General features: G+C 45.9%; 1 protein-coding gene across 1 annotated transcript; it reads right to left on the bottom strand.

The window, feature by feature from the left end:
* Positions 1–12,500: 12,500 nt before the first annotated feature.
* On the bottom strand, positions 12,501–12,893 carry CEND1 (cell cycle exit and neuronal differentiation 1; the record flags this gene model as incomplete). The annotated part of the gene is made up of 1 exon (XM_084287233.1): positions 12,501–12,893. The coding sequence occupies one exon, from the start codon at positions 12,891–12,893 to the stop codon at positions 12,501–12,503; it is 393 nt and encodes a 130-aa protein (XP_084143359.1).
* Positions 12,894–18,108: the final 5,215 nt, after the last annotated feature.

Below are 18,108 nucleotides of genomic sequence, written 5' to 3'. Positions count from 1 at the left end.
GGGCCCAGCCGCGCATGCGCAGAGGGAGCCGAAGGGGGGACGGCCGTGAGGGGAGCGGCCATGAGCGGCCCGCGCCGCCTTTTAAACCTCCCGCCCGCCGCCCCCGCACCCTGTGGTGGCCGCTCCCTGTGTTTCCCCTCGTAGGCAGCGGCATGTTGGCTTCAGTGCTTCTCCTCATCGGGTTTTGTGTGGATATTCTGTGCTAGTTTCATTAGTTCCATACTCCCCCCACCCCCATTGATGCTGACTGGAGGCATGTGTTGGCCACCCCACGCTGGGAAGGGGAAGGCAGTGTCAGCGTGTTGGAAATGGAAAAGCAGATGTGAGCGTCGCGATGTCAGCAAGTGTTCGTTGCCCTGATGAGGTGCTGGGTTTCCGACTTTGCTCCAATTTCTGAAACCCCTCCTCAGCCAGCTGAGTACTGAAAGGGTCCCCATGAAGCCCCATGAACATAGGTTTCTGACGCAGGAGATAAGGAACTAAATAAAGCCACCCAAACCTTCCTGAGAGTGTCCTTCCCATCCTTCATCTCGCTTTCAGATCATCTTATTTGTGTTTAATCTTGATTTTTAATTACTAATATTATTCCTCAAGAAAAACACTAATTTATTGCAGATGCCATTGCTTTTGGCTCTATGGGTCACGGGAAAAAATGTGATTTTTTTGCCAGCCTTGTTTAGTTTCTGCATTTTTCATCCTTGTGGTAATTTATTAGGTTTACGTCTTGATGTTTGCTAGAGCATTATAAAGAAACAATGCCATTACAAAATGATGGGTATAAAATGAAGACAGTACAATTCTGCCATTATTTATTTGTTTATTTATTTGACGAGACCTGATATCCAGCCAGATTTCCTAAAGGAAATAAAGATCATGCCATCATACTGTCTGCTTGTCTGTCTGTTCAATCACCTGCCCGTCAGTCTTCTTTCCTCTCTAAAAGTGCATTCTGAAACCGCAGACTGGTTAATTGCAGACACCTGGATGCTCTTCTCTCGTTGCTCCAGCTTAGCTACCAGAACCAGATTAAAACCAAGCAAAACTCAAAGGGTACCTTGCACTATTCAGCTTAGCCACCTTGCAGGGGGAGCTTGGTGACGCTCCAGCATCTTTAGCCATTATGGCACTAAGCATTGGATTTATGCTCCTTATTCCTTACTTGTGAGTCTATTTTAGTTTATTTTTTAAATCCATGAGCAGTAAGCAACTGCTGTCTCAAATCCTACTCCATCAGCTCTTAGCATCCTCCCTAGACTGTCCAAAATACAAAGCTTTAGAGGACTTGACAATGATTGAAAGTGAAGACGTAGAGAAAGAAAAAAATGCATGTGAGAGAGCCCCAGTTCCTAGGAAATTAGACTATGTAGTGATGTCTTAATACTTAGTCACTGCTCAGTAGGTGCCATAATCTCAGCTTTATCAGAGCACATGCTGGTAGTTTTTGTAAATGCTCTTCTGTTGATTTCTCTTCCAGCAAGCACTGGATGAACTCTGCAGTCTCTCTGTCTGCTTATTTTGGGAGGGTAACAAGCATGAGTAGTAACTAGCACTGCAGTAGGATAACAAGAACAATAAAAATTATTTGCTACCTCATGCAGACTGTTCAGTTTGGTAGAGCCTGGATGTTTCGGTTACGTTAAGTTAGCTGAGTGCTTCCTCTTTGAACCTGGTCTGGTAAAACATAACCACAGTGTTTCTTGTTTAGAGTGAAGTGATTTGGAATCATACCGTTTTGTTTGGATAAATGAGGGCTAGAATTGAAAGGAGTGCGGAAAAGCAGTGTATAGCTTAAGATAATTGTAAACATTGCCTCTGCTTTTCATACTTTTTAAATTTCTGTTAACAGGTGCAGGGAAAAAGGTGGAGGACAGTGAGGAAGGATGGATGGGGAATATTGAAGACGTGTCTGTGTGCAGACGTGCCTTGCATTCCATAGGGCATCTGCAAATAAGCTACATCACAGCCGTGCCCACCCGCTGGGACACTCAGGACTGAGCAAGAACATTTCTGGGAAACGCTTGCGCTCACCGTGCATTTGCCAATGATGTTGCAGTGATGCTCTCACGCAGTACATGTAGGGCAGGGCAGGTTTCCACCCCTGCCCAGACGGCTCTGCACTTCCTCACTGTCCCAATATATGTGATGCTCTACACATCCTAGCTGGAGGGCCAGGAATCCACCTGTCGCAGGTCCTCAAAGTCAGGACTTGGACTCAGACAAGAGTTTATTTATGCTTCTGCTTTTATGAATATTAAGACAAGCTAAAATCCTGACCCCTCAGCTGTGTTTCTGCAGCAAGAATCACAGACAATTAAAGCTTTGGCAACTAAAGGCTGCCCTTTTCTCCTGGCCCGAAGGGGTTTACAATGAGGGATTTTGTCTTCCTAGTTCTTGCGGGATTCACTTCCAAAAGCCTGCAGATATCTGCAGAGCTCCTTTTTGGAGCTAGCATGTAGCGTGATGGCCACTATTCACAGTGACATGTACTGCCAAGCCTCCTCCCCTCTCGTCAGACACAGACACCAGACAGATGCTCATTTTACTCCTTGTGAGGTTGGACAATCCCAGGCCAACTTAAAAACAAAACCAAGCAAATCAGAGAGTTTATTTGGTGGGGAGAGCATTTCATACTGCAGCAAAGACTGGAGACCAGCCTACAGAATGGGGATCATTGGAGTCAGGAGACGTTTCATGGGTGGCTCTGAAGAAGTCGTCTAGCTGTTCTACACCTCATCTCTCTCTGGGAATAATAAAAATAATCTTTCTTTGCCTACCTTCCTTGGGTAGGCTGGCGTTGATTCGGGGCAAGGACTGCCCTGCATTATGGTTCTTACTGGGATCTCTAATCCTAGCAAATATTCAGCCTGCAGGAAACATGGCCACAGCTGAGGAGTGAGAGGAAGGATAGCCATTTTCACTCACACACCACATACACAAAGATGCTCACATGAGGAATTATTCAATATATCTATATGTATATATAGATATCTATATATAGTTTATTTCTCACAATCCTGGTAAGAGTTACAGGTGTATTGGGAATCATTTACAGTTTCACAGCATATGGAGTGGCCATACAGCTTCTGATGTGAGTAACATACAGTGTGTAGAGAGCACACGTTTCCAACCCATCCACCCACCACTCATACAATGGGTTTTCAAAGCTAATACTAGATTCAGCTACGTAGAAAGCCTGGAAAATGTTAGGGTACAGCGTTGGGTGTCATACAACACTGTCAGTCACAATGGGACAAGCTAAACTACTTTAATTTTCAATCTAGTATTTCTAGTCTACCTGCATTATTGCATTTATACGCTTGTTTTTTTTTAAGTCAAAGTAAATAGAATACTATATGGGAAAGGAAAAATTCTTGACTATTTTAAGGTTTGAGCTGCAGCCCATACAAAGTGTCCATATAAGCATAGACAAGATTATAAATTCAACAAGGTATAAATTAGCTCTATAGCTTTGTGTGTAGGTAGGTGTCCATTTCCCTCCAGGAAATGTATCTAGCAGCATATTGTTTTTGAAAGAAAATTTAAAAAATGATTAAAAATAAAACAATAAAAAGAAAAACACAAACCTTTATGTTGAACACAGGTAAATATGTGTAAGTGACAAGCAGGTCTGTTTGTACAGGGAAGAAATCAAGATGTCATTTTAAAATTAATATCAATTGGAAAACATTTCCAGGGGCTGATACAAAACCCACCAATGATGCTGGAAAGATGCTGGTGGCTTCCAGCCTAGCAGCAGGCATGCCCCTGCTGCTCGTGGTTGAGCTTTCCATCGGACTTCCAAGTCCTTTGGGTCAGTCCCTGGCAAAGTAATAGAATCAAAGCAAACCAAAAGGAAAAAAAAAAGAAATCCCCTGTAGTCTGACCTACGAGTTCCCTTTCTACAATTTTGGTTTCTCCACAAGTTTGTAAACAACCTGCACCTACCACTAGAAGGGAGCTGGTTTTCACTGGAGAGTCGAGAATGCACCTTTTAAAGATTTCAATTGAAAGGGTCCTAACCAGTGACTCACGAAAAGGCACCAGGCTTAAGAAGGGCTGCTCAAAACTTAATAAAGCCAAATGATTCTATTTTTATTTTATTTTTATTTTTTTTAAACATGGCAAACTGTGTGGCACCCTTGTTCTTATCAAATTGTCCCAGAAACTTGACTGCTTGAAGCTGCTGTGGCAAAACCAGGGATACAATGCAGGTCTTTACTGTTGCAAACATGATTAAAGATTCCTCTCTTCCTCCTGGGAGTTTTGGTACTGGAGCATCATCACGCACAGATGGAAAGAAGCAGTGACTATTCTTGGGATCCTGCGCTGGGGCTTTGCTTTTTGAGATATTAGAAAAATGGAATGGAATAATTTGGGAATTTCAAGGTGGGAACAATTAACTGGAAAAGAATTGAGTGCAAGAGTAAGATGTGCAAATGCTGTTGGTCTGAACCTATTTAACCCACGTTATATTTCTTAGCAAGAAGATCTATTTACTCAGAAAGGCATAGCCTCAAAGAGCAGAGAGCACGTCTCCCCATGTGCAGCATCTCAGTGTCTGAACATAACAAATGCTTCCTAAAGCAGCAAGCAGAACTTCAGTGCAGGGTAGAGCCAAACTCATGCATTTGGAAAACCAAAGACTAAGATCTGTCCTATTACCATGTGCTTTGTGTCAACTTTTTAGCATGGTTTGTTGAATGAGATGTAAATTTTCCAGGCCCAGTTGTCTCGTGTAACTTCACAAAACTTGAGCAGCCCACTCAAAAGGAGGAATCCTTGCAGTCTTCTGTGTCCTCTGCCCTGTAGCTAATGGAGGACGAGAACAGCAGCGTGTTCCTTGCACACGAACTGATTCTTCCAGGCCAGCAAAAATACAGATCATTGGCTTCAGCTGAGAACCAGCCTGAGAAGTTCAAGGACCTCTCTTCTCTGCCTGTATTTTTGGTGCAAAACCTGGAGGATCAAAGCAGCACTAGCTTCAGCCACATGTAGTGTACGCACACACTGCGTTAACTTCTCCTGAGCAGCCAGAATACAGAACCACAGAATAGATGACGTCGGAAGGGATCCCCAGAGATCACCTGGTCCTGCCCCCCCGCCCAGCAGGGTCACCTAACACATGGTGCACAGAATTGCATCCAGGCAGGTTTTGAATACCTCCAGAGTAGAAGACTCCACAACCTCACTGGGCAGCCTGTTCCAGTGCTCTGTCGCCCTCCCAGCCAACTGGCAGGCAGCCCCCAGCTCTTCAGTCCCAAGCAGAAGTTGTGGCCATGCAGTGTTTCTCTGATGTGAAAGAGTAAGGACCAGAAAGGGAGCTTCCAGCTAGGTTTTTATCCTCTGCTGAGCTCCTGTGGCAGACAAGCATGCAGTATCTTGCATCTCAGACCCCCATGCCTTAGCAGCTAGGGCAAATGAAGAGTTCATGCATTCCTTGCTACACTACACAGTCTCTGCATTCCCCTTAGGCACCAAGTGGCTGAACTTTGGCTCTGTCTGTTAGGTAGGGCAACCCAAAATCTGCCTCTGCACTGGGGCATGGTTTTTGCCTTGCTGTGGAAAGGCCACATCCGCAGAATTGCCTGGGAATACAGTTGAGTAGCTGAAGCAGCAGCAAAGCACAAGCAATTAATCAGATCTCCGGAAGCCAGTGGAGCTGTATAGTTTGCAGAAGACCTGGTATGAGCAGACAGTCTAGGAATTTGGGATTTAAAAAGGAAACAGGTCACATGGCTGGACTGATGATATGAGAAAGGAAGAAAGTCTTTATCATTAAAAACTCTCTGCTAAACAGATTTAACTCCTCAGGGTCACTCAAAATAATGTGATCTGAGCTAACCAATGCAAGATTCAATAAAAGACTAAAAAATGGTCTTGAAATATAGCCAGCCAAATCAAGCTGAATGGCACATGGGGCATGTTTCAAGCCAGTGTCTCAGTTAGGTTGCAGTCCCCTCAACTGCACCTTGCATCATCATCTGAGCTGCTAAATTCAAGGAATCATAGTCTAGCCCAAGGAGAACAATCTTCTTGACAGAAGCATTCAGTAAGATGAACCTAGATGAAGTACACTCTCTTCTTTACCACATATTGACCATGAGAGCTAAGACTATCATTAATCTTATTAGCCATATTCTGTGCTCTTTGCCCTTAAAAAATAACTTCCCATTAATGATTAAGTAATACTTCAAGAAGATGAAATTTGGAAGAGAACCAATTTCTAGTTGAAGTGGGGACAGGAGACATTTTAGGAATAGGACCCAAACAGTCAGTGCAGGACAAGAACAACATGGGGATAGATAGGGGCTGAAAACAGAGCAGCAAAATTTAATCCACAGTAGGAGGCAGACACTGCTCATATCACCCTCTCCTGGCTTCTTTGTCACCCACAGCATGAATTCTGAAGTACGTGGATGGTGCCACATACCCTGGCCCAGAAAATTCCTACTCAGGCTTCCCTGCTTTCTGCAGTGGAGTTGTCAATCGAGTGCCACTCACAAGTCCTAAAATGTGCTGACAGTCCGGGTCAGATCTTCAGCATCAGCAGATTTCTCTGTGAACGAGTAAAGAGCCAAATACCTCTAGTGTAAATATCAGGAAATATCCCAATTCCAGCCTCCAGCACTAAGAATTTAACTAACTTAAATGCAGAATTTTAATTATCCAGGTCAGAGGCAACCCCTTCATTAAGGTAGATGCCCAGCTTGTAAAGCAGAACTGGTAGCAGTTTATGAAAAATATACCATGTGGTTGCTGACTACAGAAAGCAGCTCTTCCATGGGTCCTCAATGAAGGGAAGAAACCTGTATGGTCAGTAAGGTGTACCAGCATCCCTGCTCTAGCAAAACGTCACAAACTGGAGGATCAAAATGGGTTTATACTGGATTTTCAGACCTTTTGACAACAGAGCATGTGAAAAGAGAGAACACCGCCCTTAAAAATGCCTGAATTATAAACCTGCAATTTCCTTTAATTGCACAAAGTTGGTTGTGGAAAACTTCAGGCCTTTTTCTTGCTTCATAAACTCTAACATTGAACAGAGACAGCAAAAACACTTGAGAAATCCAGTTAACAAGGGATAATTTGCATGGCTTTGTAGTCAGACTTTTATGATTATTATTATTACTACTAGTAGTACTATTACTACTATCTCCCTTATTTGGTTTATTTCTTCAAGAACATTTTTTTCTCCTTCATGAATCCTCAGAATTTATATTTTCAACCAATTCTAGTTAGAAAAAGGCAGATTTCTGAACCCAGTGACATATCCAGGAAAGGAAGGGATTTTCAGTCAAGAATCATTCATCTCTTCTCACTGGCTTTAGTATTTTTGGTTGGTTGGTTGGTTTTGTGGTTTAGTTATCCTGTTGTTTATACATAAATGCTAATGTCAGTGTAAGCGTGGCTGCCTCAGGTAATACTGGAGAAGGTTTCCCTTGTACTCAGCAAAAGACTAAGAAGTATTTTTGGCCAGGTTTGTAAAACATGCCACTGAAATGCATTTATATTTTACAGAGACCTGCAATCATAGCCCTGGTGCCGATAAGATCGCGAAGCCTGATCACAGCATGCTGAAACCAATGGAAAAATTCCCCTAGATTTGGTAGCTGGGGGATCAATCCCTAAGCTTTGATTCAGCAAAGACAAGTCTATTTTTAATGTATCACTCCACCTAGTGGGACTAATAAGTGCTTCAGGGCAAGCAACTGCTCAGTGCTTTGTGAGGTGTGACAGCACCTGCAAGAATGCATTATTACCCTCCCAAAAATGCTGCTACATTATCCTTCTGTTACCAGGGTTGTTTGCATCCTACTGCAGAACTGTTAGGAGTAGCAGGACTTACCACAGTCTATTAAACCAGGAGAAAGAGGAAGCGGATGTGTAACCCATTTCATCTTTCTTAAAGCTAGAAGCATCAAAAGCCTTCTACAAAGTTGCTCAAGAGCACAACATCTTTGTATTTGACTAAAATGTATGGCTCCTTAAAAATAGACTGGGATCTGGTGTAATAACCAAATCTATAGTTTTAGAGATAAACTGCAATACTTGTGAAGTCAGTTTCCCAAATTTCTAATTTGCACTTTATCAAGAGTAAACTAGCAATCTAGATCTCTTCAAAACCCAAGCGCAGAATCTTACTAGTTTTAAGCATTAATTCATTCTCCCCACGGAGATATCAATAGAAGGACTTCATATCACAAACACCACACAAAGAATAACATCAAGCAAATAACGGCATGTGCTCAGTACGAGAAAAGACAACTATTTATTTAGCACAGCGAGTTCAGTCATTTAAGCCTTCTACTTCTCAACAAATTTGGTTTCAATCTCGTTTCGATTTTGAGAGAGATGAATTTGCTCTTCTCAGCCTAGTTCTCGCTGGACGTTTTTTCTCAAAACGAAACCACCGCACAGCCTGGCACGTTAAGGCAGAACAGGAGGTGTTTGCTAAGAGGATGTCGTTTGCAATTCAGGACTGAAGTGCACAGCCCCAGCTGCGTGCTTGGGAGCTTGTATGGCATCTACGCTTGATCTACCTGACTCAAGTCAACACTAGACCCACACTGTGAAAAGCACTACAGCACAGTCCAGTACAGTTCAGAATTGTTTAAAAGTGCCTTATTTTTAAGCGAGCCCACGCGAATATCCAGGGAGGGGGAACAGTGACTTTGAGCTCCTAGCACAATGGGCACATGGTACATTTGGCAGTTCACAAGCCATACATTCTTTGCTCTGAGAAGAAACCAGGACAGAAAAAGGAATTTGGGTGCTGCACGGTGAGATGTGAATGGCACAGAAAAGACGTCATGGACACTTTGTGTGAATGCAGAGGAACAAATGAAGGGTCATCTCCAGGTTTGTTTTGTGTGTTGTTGTTTTGTTTTGCTTTGTTTTTTTCCTTACAAAGAATGTGGCTTTACCCAGACTGCAGTAATATAAACCTGCAAGTATACATACATACACAGAATATTCAAGGCAGGGTGGTGTACAAACACACACAAACACACACGCACACATAGATAGAGGTGTTTTTCCAAACCAAAGAGGTGGGCTCCAGAGAAAGGATCCGGACAGCAGGTGGTGTTAATTGATCGCAGTAAGCAGAAGTTCTCTTATGAGATGAGACAAACCACGTTCACTGCCTAGCGAGGGCTAGCACGTGGTTACATACCCAGAGGATGAGCTGCGGTCCTAGCCCCATCTCTGTGGTATGTTTGTGGATGAAGCCTTGAATCCATCCACGTGCCCTAAGGGCAAGGGGGGCTGGATGTGGACAGAAATGGTTAAGGCCCACATTGGCTGAGAACTGTTTTTCCCCTCTTCCCTTGCTGAACTTTAAGCCAAGGAAATAAAAACACAAAAACATTTTAGAAAGAAAAAACAAGCAGACCAAAAAAAAAAAAAAATCACTCAAATGAGGCAGGTGTTTCTTTTTCCTCCCCTGCATCTACCTATGCTGGCCAGTGCTGGATGGATAGATGCTGCATCTGTAATGCCACAGACTGCTAAAAAAAATAATGCTTTTTTAAAAATAAAAATAAATCCCACATCAGGGGTTGAAAGGGAGGAGCAGACAGGGCAGATAGAAATATTTTTTTGAAGACAGGACTTGAAAACAGAAGTCGATGTCTGAAAATCACCAGTCCTACTTCGGCAAAACAAGAATCAGAACAGGGATAGCCGGCTTCCCTTCCTCATGGGCAACATAAGCAAAATTTCTTACAAAATTCCCTCCAGCCAAAAGCTGAAATCTCTTCCCCAGAGATCTGAGGGAAGGGGAGCACAGGAATAGCCATCCCTGTATCCAAACCCCACTCGTTTGGATACGTTACCCTGTACTTGGTGGGCACAGTCCTCCCAGTCACATAGATGAGGTTCCTGGCCGCACTGCACTGCAGTTTGCTTCTGGTGTGTGCACCAAAATCTCCCTCATGGGGAAAGCAGAATGCACAGGTCAGGGTGCAAGCAGCAGCAGGGGGAGGTGGTGTGCAATGGGGCCTCACCCCAGCACGGCACAAGGATGTACCAAGGGCACTGCCGGGGTTTGGGGGCTTTGTAGCACCCCAGGCTCTCAGTTTAGGTGCAGGCAGGAGATGCAGCAGCCCCACTGTGTGCTCTTGCAAAGCCCTCCCGCAGTTGCTGCAAGGGAGCGTTGCTGGGACTGCTTCTGAGTTATGTTCTGTCTCACATCTCTGCTTCCCCAATACCTCTCACTCTCTTCTGTTGCTTGCACTCCCTTCTCCCACCCACAAAAAAAAAAAAAAAAAAAAGTGAACCACTAAACATCTGCAAAACAGGACGAGGGGAAATCAGTTCTTTAAACAAAAGTGGCATTGTAGAGGCACCTAGCCGTGGACCCTCTGCTTCCAGCACTGCTGCTAGGAGGCATGTGCACAACACAGAGGAAGAGTGCTTTCAGCTAACCGGATTTCCCCTGAGGCTGTTAGCACTCATACCAAAACCACCGTGAACCCAACATAACCATCTCCTGTCTCTGTACTGGTAAAAGTAGAGGTAGACATTAAACTCAAGCTGCAAGCAGCCTGTTGTTCATCAGAAGAGAGCATCTGATACTCCCAGAGGTTGCGTGCCTTTTGGGAATATTTTATGAGCCTTGGAGAAAAGAGGAGGATGACAAAGCTCAGCATAGGAATGGCCAGGCTGTGTCAAAAAGGCATTTTATCTGGGGAAGCCATATGCACTCATCAGGCCAAATTTGGAGGCAAATTAGGATGTGAGCCAAGAGAAGAATTACCAGATTGGGTTATACACATCCACCATGCTATCCAGTAATTTTGCCAGAAGCAGGTACTGCAAAGACAGTACCCAAGGCCTTTCTCTGGCCCAGTACCCACCAAATTTATACATCCAGGCTCAAAGACATGTCACGTTGGATCTTTAACTGATTTCTGCTGAACTCACCCCACCTTCTCATGCAAAACTCCATTGGCTGCAACTGCTGCTGAGCTCCAGAGAGCCTGTGATTCTGACCTCATCTAATCTCTGACCTCATCTGAGCTCTGACCTAATTTAAAAACACAGAGCAAGGTAAAGAGCCTTTTTGCAGTAGCATGGAAGCCAAAAATAGCCTAGTGGAAACTCTCAGAGTAAGATCTGCCCGCTTCTTGGTGTCAGGCGAAGGTCATCTGCCAATGCACCAAACGCCCTCTGGTCGCCTCCCTTCCTTCTTGCAAGGTCTGGCTTTAGATCTGAGGTACTCACCAATGAAATCAGGCTGTTCCCCAGCATTGGGAATTTGTTTCCATTTCCAAGATGTAGAGGAGTCACAGATCCCTGCCACTCACAGGAGGGAGGTGAGAATTCGCCCTAGGATCACCAGATGGATTTCCAGTGCCCTTGACAAGGGTTTCCTTGGTGTGAAGCAGGTCAGTGTTATTTCTTATGGGGTCCCAGCTCTTGTCCACCCCTAAAACCTGCTTGTGTCTCCCTGTTTTCCTACCTTCTAATCTGCAGAGAGGCCAGAGCCTTCAGTGGGAAAACACCAGGTGAACAGCCTGATCCAGAGCCCCCAGGAAATAAAGAGTCCAGCTGACCTTAAGGGATTTGGGGCTGAGGCCACAGCATCTTGCAAAGCCCAGCCTAAATTTAGGAAATACTAGATCCAAAACAAAGCCTCTCTATCCCGGAACACTGCCCCTGTGACCTTGTTGATCTGCGGGATCTTGAAGGCTGCCAACGTGCAAGAAACCAAGCAGATGGCAGCTGCTGTCTGCCTGCAATCGGCATGGGATTTTGCCAGGTATCTCCATACACTGCTACCTGCACTGTCGGTCACGGTACAGTCCCTCTGCTCACTCCCTAGCTGGCAGCTCAGCCAGTGAAAATACTTGTGTGATGTCCTGAGCTGCTTACTCAGCTCTGCCATGCTGCAGCTTCCAGCTACAGCCGGCCTGGTTTCTCTGGGGCACTTTGGAGTTGGGTTTTTAACGGTGGGTTGATGAGCAGCAGGTACACGAGACCTATTAGAGATCACACTTTGCCCTACACACAATGACAGGTGAACTGGGTCTTCTCACTAGGCTCCATCTCTCCTTACATCTTCTTCACCACAACCCAACTTAGAAACAAACCAAACAGAAACCAAAACACAAAGCAGGGACTCTGGATGGGACAAAGAACACTTTGGACTTGAGAACAGGGGATTGCAAGAGAGGTGGGGGTGTCTCCCAGAGAGGACAGCAGGGAGGGGAGGGGACACCGTCATTTACACCGATCAGGAGAAGCTGTAATCTATACACAGTGGTATAAGCCAAGATATATTACATGAAAAGAACACACTGAGTGCATGGAGTTACCCACATCGGGTCAAACTGGCACAGTTGTCTTGAACAAGACTCTTGGAGTTGCGGTTGGTGTTGTTGACCTATCTAGCTCGCTCTATATATATAGATATGTATAGAATTTCTCTGCATGCATTTGTCTCAAAAGGAGCTGTACAGCCAGGTTGGGTTTCTCAGCCCACCCTGCCTTGGTCTTCATTTTTTCCGGGCTAGGAACGCCACTCCCACAATCACAGCTAGCGCAGCCACTGCCACTCCTCCGATGATGATCAAGGGCTTCATGTTGTCGAAGATGCTGCCTGGTGACTCCTCGGAGCTGTTTCCCTTGTGGTCAGAGTCAGGGGACTGGCCGGTGGCCTCCTGTGTCTCCGTGGCGGCTGGGCTGGGTTTCAGGTTGCTGTGGTTGTTCACGATGGCAGCATCGCCGCCTGCCTTCTTGGTGGCAGTGGCAGGAGCAGGCTGCTCTTTGGGGGTCTCCTTCTTGTCTGCATTGGTGGCAGGCACAGGGCTGGGCTTTTCTGGCTTTCCAGAGCTGGTGGCCTTGGCATCGGGTTTGTTTCCACTTCGGACGTTGCCTTTGGAATCCATCCCTACGAGTGCTGTGGGCAGCGACTGGATGCCTCTCACAAGGGGAGCAAGCCCAGGTCTTCACCTCTGTCTGGCTGCTAGTTGAAGCAGAGGAGCCACTTGAGAGGGATGGCTTGGAGTGACTGTCTTGGGATGATGTTCACACTGATGGTGTCCTACCTGGACATGTTACAGCACCTGGAAGAGAAAGCAGAGCACTGTGAGGTGAATGAAGACAGAGCAAGGCAGTGACATCCCAGCTGAAAGCAATGGAGAGGGACAGAAAAACTGGAAAACTGTTGTCTCTTCCTTTAGTAACTGTGAGCTGCAGTCAAGGCATCTACTACAGTGCCTGCACTTGAGAGAACACCAACCATTCACACCAGCCATCACCTAGTGCTGCCATGGCCATGGTCCACATGAGACAACCTAATCCTAGCCATGTATGCAATGCCCTTTGTCAGTGACCAGATGTATTCACTTCCAACCAAATAGATCTTAATTTTCATTTGCTCACCACAGCTGCCTTCCTCCTGGGTAAGGTGAGAACATCTTGTTCCATGGAGAAACACATCTGTAGCTCCTCCCTGCCCGTAATTCACACTCACCCTTCTCATTTTACAACAGTATCTCATGTGAAGTTTAACAAGTGGTTAATGTGATCTTGTCTGATACTCCCTATTTAGACAGTGACTGCATAATTAAAATAGATTAGTTCCTCAATTATCATGGGTATCAGAGCTACAAGGCTGTCAGCAATGCTACTGTAAGGCAAGGTAAGGGCCAGCTGCTGCCAAATGGTGTACTGACTCCAGTGCAGCTGCACGGATTTGTCAAAAAAAGAGAAGATTTCGGTGGCTGAGAGTTCTCACTCCTGTCTCCTCCTTGCAGTGGTTAGCTGGGCTTGCCTATGGAGCTGAGCAGGATGCCAGCTGTACTGCAGGTGGTTAGCTGGAGCCATTTTCCCCAAGGAGCTGATGAAAGCAGTAAACAGCACGGCTGCATCCCGGTAACTCAGCAGGCAGAGCGGGCTTCAAAGGGACAGAAAAAAACACAGCAAAAATATCATCCAGGCAGCAGTCTGGGCAGGACGAGGTGGGAGATGGCACTCCCACCACGACGTCCCTGCATGCAGGGAGGAAGGAGAGGTGGCCGTGGGCAGCTCGCCATCGGGCTGCCTCCAACAGCACCACGGCAGGTTTGGGAAATAGTGAATAAAGAGGAGGCAGCAGTCAGATCTGAGTCACCTGCTTCATTACCTCCCCGCTGACCTTCGGTGCTGGAGGGGCCTGCTGAGAGTGCTCTGCCTGCTAAGTGAAATATGAGCTTATTAGCTGTCTGGGTTTAGAAATAAAGAGGCTCCTCAGGAACCACTACAGGTAGATGTTTCTTCCATAATGGCTCAGAGGGCAGATCTCTCCTTTAATGACAGACGGACAAGGACCTAGGGTGACAGCAGTGCTTTGTGCTGCTGCCTCTTCAGAGAAATAAGCTAACAAATGCTGTGTTTTAATCTCCACGTAGGCAGAAATGCTGGCCTGGAGGAAGCCTACTCAGAAATGTCAGGTTTGGGTTCAGAGCAAAACCAGACACTAGTTTCCTGCTTGGTGCGAGAAACTGCCCTCTCTCCTGGTCTCCCTGGAAACTGTTTCTTGTATGATGGCCAGCATCCTCACCAGTGCTGGTCAACTGGAGCTGACTGGGGAAACTGCAGCCTTGGAGTCACGCAAATGTACAGCTCCCGTGCTGCATCACGCTTGTGACCTTAATACTAGTATGGCATATACTTCCCCTGAACAGAGAATATTTTCCTGATCAGGTAAAGCCCATATGGACCACATCCCAGTCAAGCCAGCTCCTCCCCGTCCTGCCTCCTGCCTATGAAAGCTGATGTTCTGGGTGACACCAAAAATTTAACTTGAAATTTGAATTAAAATGCATCTGAAGAGCAAAGTTCTGAGCTGCAGCCTTAGAATGGGGATACACAATGTGCAAGAGATGTCCATCAGTATCTCAGTGAAATTAAATAACACATGCTAAGCTCCAGGCAAGGGTAGCCAGATCACTTCCAGTACTCAAGGTAGCCCTGGCATCTGTCTGCACCGAGTCATGCTCAAGCCATGCTGAACACATCCACCTTATCGTAGTCCTACTGAAAACTCAGTCCCTTCGTATAAAGGTTGGGATGTCTCTCAGCCGTCAGAAAGGTTGGCAGCTAGACCAGGAGAGAGATCTCAGCTCTCCCTGTAGCATGGGGATAGGACATGCACTTCCAGAAGGCTTTTCACTGACCCTCCTTACGCACCTCCCTTAGGACAGACGACTTTTAGCTGAGCAGTTATTCGGTGAGACGGGGCCTTAAGTCTCCAAAAGACATTAGATATCCCAGCTAGCCAGCTTTGAAGTAAACAAATGAAAAGAGACCAATAATCTGCACCCAGGGCTTCATAGCCAGCATTAAACAGGATGTTTGCTAGTCTTCCCTTGAATTTGCCATTCAGTCTATCTTCAAGGTCCTCCCAGAAGAAAATAAATAAATAAATGAATAAATCAAACCAGCTCTTCACTCTGTTAAAAAACCAGCAAATTCCCATGTATCTGCTCTACACGTGCCATGTGTGCCATGGGTGTCCTTCCAAACTACCTCCACTCTACCGTCCTGCTTCAGTGAAGATGTATCAGCTCTAATAAATAACTCATAAATAAATAAATAATCATTATTAAATAGTTTAATGTTATTTAATAATAAATAAATAATAATACGCACCTTGTAGCACACAAACACCATTGCAGGTGCTCACCAAGCTTAAGACCTTCTCTGTGGCCTGGATCTTGGTGGCTAAGCATACGCACTTTGTCAGGAGCAAGGATATTTTCCCTTCCTTGCTCACATGTAATATCTCTGTCAATGCCACCTTCCTTACCTTTTCCTTCCCAGTGCCTCCAAAGACCATTCATAACTTTCTGCTCAGTACATCCAGAGCCATATTCCTACATGCTGTGTTTCCACAGCCACTTGCAAGGCACTGCTCCTCTGGTTTGGGAGCAATTTATCCTCAATTTACATCTGGGGCATTAGCTGGGCTGCTCGCATGTTGTGCAGTCATAGGATGCTCCCATTAAATGTTTGCTGCTTTCCCTAGGAAAGCTATGCGTAGCCCATGGTTATGTGGTGTGTGTGCAAATTGTGGAATGAAAAAATTCACCTCTTTGCTGAGAAATGGGGACTGTGTGCAGCACAGATACCTTGGATTACCCATTCCCTTTCCCCTGTGCCCTGACTGACCAGATCTGGACTCCAGACTCCTTGGAGCTGTTTTTGCTCAGAGCCTTCCCTGTGCCATGGTCCCCATCCCCCATGCCCTGCACCATCACTAACAGCTCACTAAAGAATTTTTTGGTTTCTGAGTGAGTTTTCACTAAAAGCAATGCAAGCTCCTTATGATAATTAGAAAAGGTTTTAAAAGCCTTAAAAACCAAACTAAACTAAATAATAATAATAATAATAAAAATCAATATCAGCAGTTCTTAAGTGTGCATGTGAAAGGCTTTCTGACAGTGGTTTGCCACCAGTGGGACTAGCCGCCAGGAAGCTTTGTCCTGCAGTCCTTGTTGGACTATGTGAACATGTTGAACACATTTTACATTTATTTGTTCCCGCCAAGCCAGACTCCAAATGTAGCATAATTTGCACATCCTGCAGATTTGATCCCAAAGCTGTCAGTGTCCATCAGGCTCTCTGACCTTCTCTCAGGTCTCCTCGGGTCAACAACTCCAACACTCCCTGCCTCATCTGCTTGACCAGCCAAGAAAGAACAGAGAAAGGACAAAGCAAACACCTCTGGCCCCTTGCAATGCACTGGGCACTGATTTAAAGAAATCATCCATGCCTTCCTGAAACCCAGTTAACAAGAAAAAAAACCTTGTCCTCACTCCTCCACCCCTGCAGGCACTTCCAGCTAAGTCTGCACAAAGCATTAAAATCTGGGCCACAGATCTGCCCAGCACCTTTCCAAACCCTTTGGCTTGGTCAGGATGATGCTGTCACACAGCATCGAGCAGCTCAAGCACCCCTTCTGCCCCTGGTGGCAGTGGCACTGCTAGAAGGGTTAGCATCCTGATGGCTTGAAGCCACCCATAGCTGCCATCCTCATCTTCCAGACCCAGGGTGCTCATCCTGAGCAGCTCATCCTCTTTCAGCAAGGCTTTTAATCCTCCTCGGGGTGTTATCAGCTGCCTCCCAGACTCCCTACCTTGGGAATCATACATTTCCTTTTGGCTCTCTTTCCCTTTTCCAGTCCTGTGCTTTCGAGGGCATGAGTGTGCTCATTATCAAACACTTCTGTAGCACCTTTCTTTTCCATCTGATGTGGGCTTTCCTCATTTCCAAAAAGATTAAACCTGTGTGTGCACTGCTGTGAGGGTTTTTCTCCTCCTCCCATTCCCTCATTCACTCCATCACACAAAGTTTTTCTCTAATGGCCTGTTTCTCCACCTTTGCTCTTTCTTCTCCATAGCCGATCACATCTATTTATTCCTCCCTTGCTGCCTCTGCCTGTCTACCCGTTCCTCCCCCTTCCAGCTCCCTCCCTGCCTCCCACACAGACAGCAGCACTGGAGAATAGGGTTTTGTGAGAAACAGGCTTTGTTCCCTCCCTCCCCCTGATGCTATTTCTTTGTTTAACAATTTTTGCCATTTCAGAGAGTTTTCCACTTGCTGGCAGCCAACGAGCTCCTCCCCAGGCTGGGAAGGGGGAGCAGAGACCATGACACCAGCAATAAAGGAGAAAAAGGAACAGACAAACCTTCCAAATTCCTGCAGCACACAGGCACCACACTCCTCCTTGGCTGGTTCTGGTTCCTACATTAAGGCCAGCTCAGTGCAGTCTGACCAGCTGCAACAAGCTGGTCCCATCCAAAGCAACAGGGGAAGGCAGAGCTTTCCCTGGCTCCTTGAAGGGCACCTTTTTGCCTCCCCCCCATCAAATTAGCAAATGCATCTATTCATCTGCCTCCTGCATGTGCAGATGAAAGCTGCATCAGTTCTGCACCAAATGGAGCAGATGAGTCACTGCTAGCTTCACCGTGAGGTATCACCGATAGGTTCTGTTCCCTCTGCGGAGACCGGCCTCATTCCTGAGCCCTATAATCATCCCCTTGCTATTTCGAATTAGAAGGAAAACCCAGCAGTTTTGCAAGGAGGAGCAGCTGCTGAGGGGTGTGGTGGGAAGCTGCA

This window comes from Netta rufina (assembly GCF_964035555.1).
Source record: "Netta rufina genome assembly, chromosome: 5".
In the NCBI taxonomy this organism is placed as follows: domain Eukaryota; kingdom Metazoa; phylum Chordata; class Aves; order Anseriformes; family Anatidae; genus Netta; species Netta rufina.
Note: the sequence above shows the minus strand (reverse complement) of the source record. Positions and strands in the feature narration are given on the sequence as shown.